Below are 3,831 nucleotides of genomic sequence, written 5' to 3' on the forward strand. Positions count from 1 at the left end.
ATCAGTGTGAGTGGATCACTGAGAGAGAGTCACTGTGAGAGATCAGTGTGAGTGGATGACTGAGAGAGAGTCACTGTGAGAGATCAGTGTGAGTGGATCACTGAGAGAGAGTCACTGTGAGAGATCGGTGTGAGTGGATCACTGAGAGAGAGTCACTGTGAGAGATCGGTGTGAGTGGATCACTGAGAGAGAGAGTCACTGTGAGAGATCAGTGTGAGTGGATCACTGAGAGAGAGTCACTGTGAGAGATCAATGTGAGTGGATCACTGAGAGAGAGTCAATGTGAGAGATCAGTGTGAGTGGATCACTGAGAGAGAGCCACTGTGAGAGATCAGTGTGAGTGGATCACTGAGAGAGAGTCACTGTGAGAGATCAGTGCAAGTGGATCACTGAGAGAGAGTCACTGTGAGAGATCCGTGTGAGTGGATCACTGAGAGAGAGTCACTGAGAGAGATCAGTGTGAGTGGATCACAGAGAGAGTCACTGAGAGAGATCAGTGTGAGTGGATCACAGAGAGAGTCACTGAGAGAGATCAGTGTGCGTGGATCATTGAGCAAGAGTCACTGTGAGAGATCAGTGTGAGTGGATCACTGAGAGAGGGTCACTGTGAGAGATCAGTGTGAGTGGATCACTGAGAGAGGGTCACTGTGAGAGATCAGTGCCAGTGGATCACTGAGAGTCACTGAGAGAGATCAGTGTGAGTGGATCACAGAGGGAGTCACTGAGAGAGATCAGTGTGAATGGATCACTGAGCGAGAGTCACTGTGAGAGATCAGTGTGAGTGGATCACTGAGAGAGGGTCACTGTGAGAGATCAGTGTGAGTGGATCACTGAGAGAGGGTCACTGTGAGAGATCAGTGTGAGTGGATCACTGAGAGAGGGTCACTGTGAGAGATCAGTGTGAGTGGATCACTGAGAGAGGGTCACTGAGAGAGATCAGTGTGAGTGGATCACTGAGAGAGGGTTACTGTGAGAGATCAGTGCAAGTGGATCACTGAGAGAGGGTCACTGGGAGAGATCAGTGCCAGTGGATCACTGAGAGAGAGTCAATGTGAGAGATCAGTGTGAGAGGATCACGGAGAGAGAGTCACTGTTAGAGATCAGTGCAAGTGGATCACTGAGAGAGAGTCAATGTGAGAGATCAGTGTAAGTGGATCACTGAGAGAGGGTCACTGGGACAGATCAGTGCAAGTGGATCACTGAGAGAGAGTCACTGTGAGAGATCAGTGTGAGTGGATCACTGAGAGAGAGTCACTGTGAGAGATCAGTGTGAGTGGATCACTGAGAGAGGGTCACTGTGAGAGATCAGTGTGAGTGGATCACTGAGAGAGGGTCACTGTGAGAGATCAGTGTGAGTGGATCACTGAGAGAGAGTCACTGTGAGAGATCAGTGTGAGTGGATCACTGAGAGTCACTGTGAGTGGATCACTGAGAGAGGGTCACTGTGAGAGATCAGTGTGAGTGGATCACTGCGAGAGAGTGACTGAGAGATCAGTGTGAGTGGATCACTGAGAGTCACTGTGAGAGATCAGTGTGAGTGGATCACTGAGAGTCACTGTGAGTGGATCACTGAGAGTCAGTGAGAGAGATCAGTGTGAGTGGATCACTTGAGAGAGAGTCACTGTGAGAGATCAGTGTGAGTGGATCACAGAGAGAGAGTCACTGAGAGAGATCAGTGTGAGTGGATCACTGAGAGCCACTGTGAGTGGATCACTGATCATGGATCACTGAGAGAGAGTCACTGTGAGTGGATCACTGAGAGTGGATCACTGAGAGAGAGTCACTGAGAGATCAGTGTGAGTGGATCACTGGGAGTCACTGTGAGAGATCAGTGTGAGTGGATCACTGAGAATCACTGTGAGTGGATCAATGAGAGAGGGTCACTGTGAGAGATCAGTGTGAGTGGCTCACAGAGAGAGCGACTGAGAGATCAGTGTGAGTGGATCACTGAGAGTCACTGTGAGAGATCAGTGTGAGTGGATCACTGAGAGTCACTGTGAGTGGATCACTGAGAGTCAGTGAGAGAGATCAGTGTGAGTGGACCACTGAGAGAGAGTCACTGTGAGAGGTCAGTGTGAGTGGATCACTGAGAGAGAGTCAGTGAGAGAGATCAGTGTGAGTGGATCACTGAGAGAGAGTCACTGTGAGAGATCAGTGTGAGTGGATCACTGAGAGTCACTGTGAGTGGATCACTGAGAGTCAGTGAGAGAGATCAGTGTGAGTGGACCACTGAGAGAGAGTCACTGTGAGAGGTCAGTGTGAGTGGATCACTGAGAGAGAGTCACTGAGAGAGATCAGTGTGAGTGGATCACTGAGAGCCACTGTGAGTGGATCACTGAGAGTGGATCACTGAGAGAGAGTCACTGTGAGTGGATCACTGAGAGCAGATCACTGAGAGAGAGAGTCACTGAGAGATCAGTGTGAGTGGATCACTGGGAGTCACTGTGAGAGATCAGTGTGAGTGGATCACTGAGAGTCACTGTGAGTGGATCACCAAGAGAGGGTCACTGTGAGAGATCAGTGCGAGTGGATCACTGAGAGAGAGTGAGTGAGAGATCAGTGTGAGTGGATCACTGAGAGTCACTGTGAGAGATCAGTGTGAGTGGATCACTGAGAGTCAGTGAGAGAGATCACTGTGAGTGGATCACTGAGAGTCACTGTGAGAGATCAGTGTGAGTGGCTCACTGAGAGAGAGTCACTGAGAGAGATCAGTGTGAGTGGATCACTGAGAGCCACTGTGAGTGGATCACTGAGAGTGGATCACTGAGAGAGAGTCACTGTGAGTGGATCACTGACATTCACTGAGAGAGATCACTGAGAGCCGGTGCTCTGGGCGCTGCTGCTGACGGTGCCGGGCGGTGCCAGCGCTGACTGGCAGCGAGCGGAACTTGGGCCGGACCGTCCCTCCCTCCCTCCCTCCCGCACTCGCAGCTCGGCTCCGGCACCGGCACCCGCCCGCACCATGTCCCAGCCCTGCAGCAGCAGCGACCGCCCGGCCAGGGAGGAGGAGAGCGAGGATGAGAGCGACATCCTGGAGGAGAGTCCCTGCGGGCGATGGCAGAAGCGGCGAGAGCAGGTGGGGAAAAGGGGAGAGAGGAGGGGAAAAGCGGAGAGAGGAGGGGAAAAGGGGAGAGAGGAGGGGAAAAGCGGAGAGAGGAGGGGAAAGGGGGAGAGAGGAGGGGAAAAGCGGAGAGAGGAGGGGAAAGGGGGAGAGAGGAGGGGAAGGGGGAGAGAGGAGGGGAAAGGGGGAGAGAGGAGGGGAAAGGGGGAGAGAGGAGGGGAAAGGGGAGAGAGGAGGGGAAAGGGGAGAGAGGAGGGGAAAGGGGGAGAGAGGAGGGGAAAGGGGGAGAGAGGAGGGGAAGGGGGAGAGAGGAGGGGAAAGGGGGAGAGAGGAGGGGAAAGGGGGAGAGAGGAGGGGAAAGGGGGAGAGAGGAGGGGAAAGGGGGAGAGAGGAGGGGAAAGGGGGGAGAGAGGAGGGAAAAGGGGGAGAGAGGAGGGGAAAGGGAGAGGAGGGGAAAGGGAGAGAGGGGGGGAGAGAGGAGGGGAAAGAGGGAGAGAGGAGGGAAAAGGGGAGAGAGGAGGGGAAAGGGGGAGAGAGGAGGGGAAAGCAGGAGAGAGGAGGGGAAAGGGAGAGAGGAGGGGAAAGGGGGAGAGAGGTGGGGACAGGGGGAGAGAGGTGGGGAAAGGGGTAGAGAGGAGGGGAAAGGGGGAGAGAGGAGGGGAAAGGGAGAGAGAGGAGGGGAAAGGGGGAGAGAGGAGGGGAAAGGGGGAGAGAGGAGGGGAAAGGGGGAGAGAGGAGGGGAAAGGAGGAGAGAGAGGGGAAAGGGGGAG

General features: G+C 54.1%; 1 protein-coding gene across 1 annotated transcript in view; it reads left to right on the plus strand.

Annotated features, from left to right (window-relative positions):
• The first annotated feature begins 2,914 nt into the window (after positions 1-2,914).
• The window catches only part of LOC147116794 (nuclear receptor-binding protein 2-like), a 301,760-nt gene continuing 300,843 nt past the window's right edge, over positions 2,915-3,831 (plus strand). Inside the window, exon 1 of the mRNA XM_085987208.1 lies at positions 2,915-3,076. Coding sequence (XP_085843334.1) covers positions 2,963-3,076 — 114 coding nt within the window. The 5' untranslated portion in view covers positions 2,915-2,962. The remainder of the gene's footprint in view (positions 3,077-3,831) is intronic.

Source organism: Somniosus microcephalus, chromosome 5, assembly GCF_052327205.1.
Source record: "Somniosus microcephalus isolate GS21.2 chromosome 5, FLI_Smic_1.0, whole genome shotgun sequence".
In the NCBI taxonomy this organism is placed as follows: domain Eukaryota; kingdom Metazoa; phylum Chordata; class Chondrichthyes; order Squaliformes; family Somniosidae; genus Somniosus; species Somniosus microcephalus.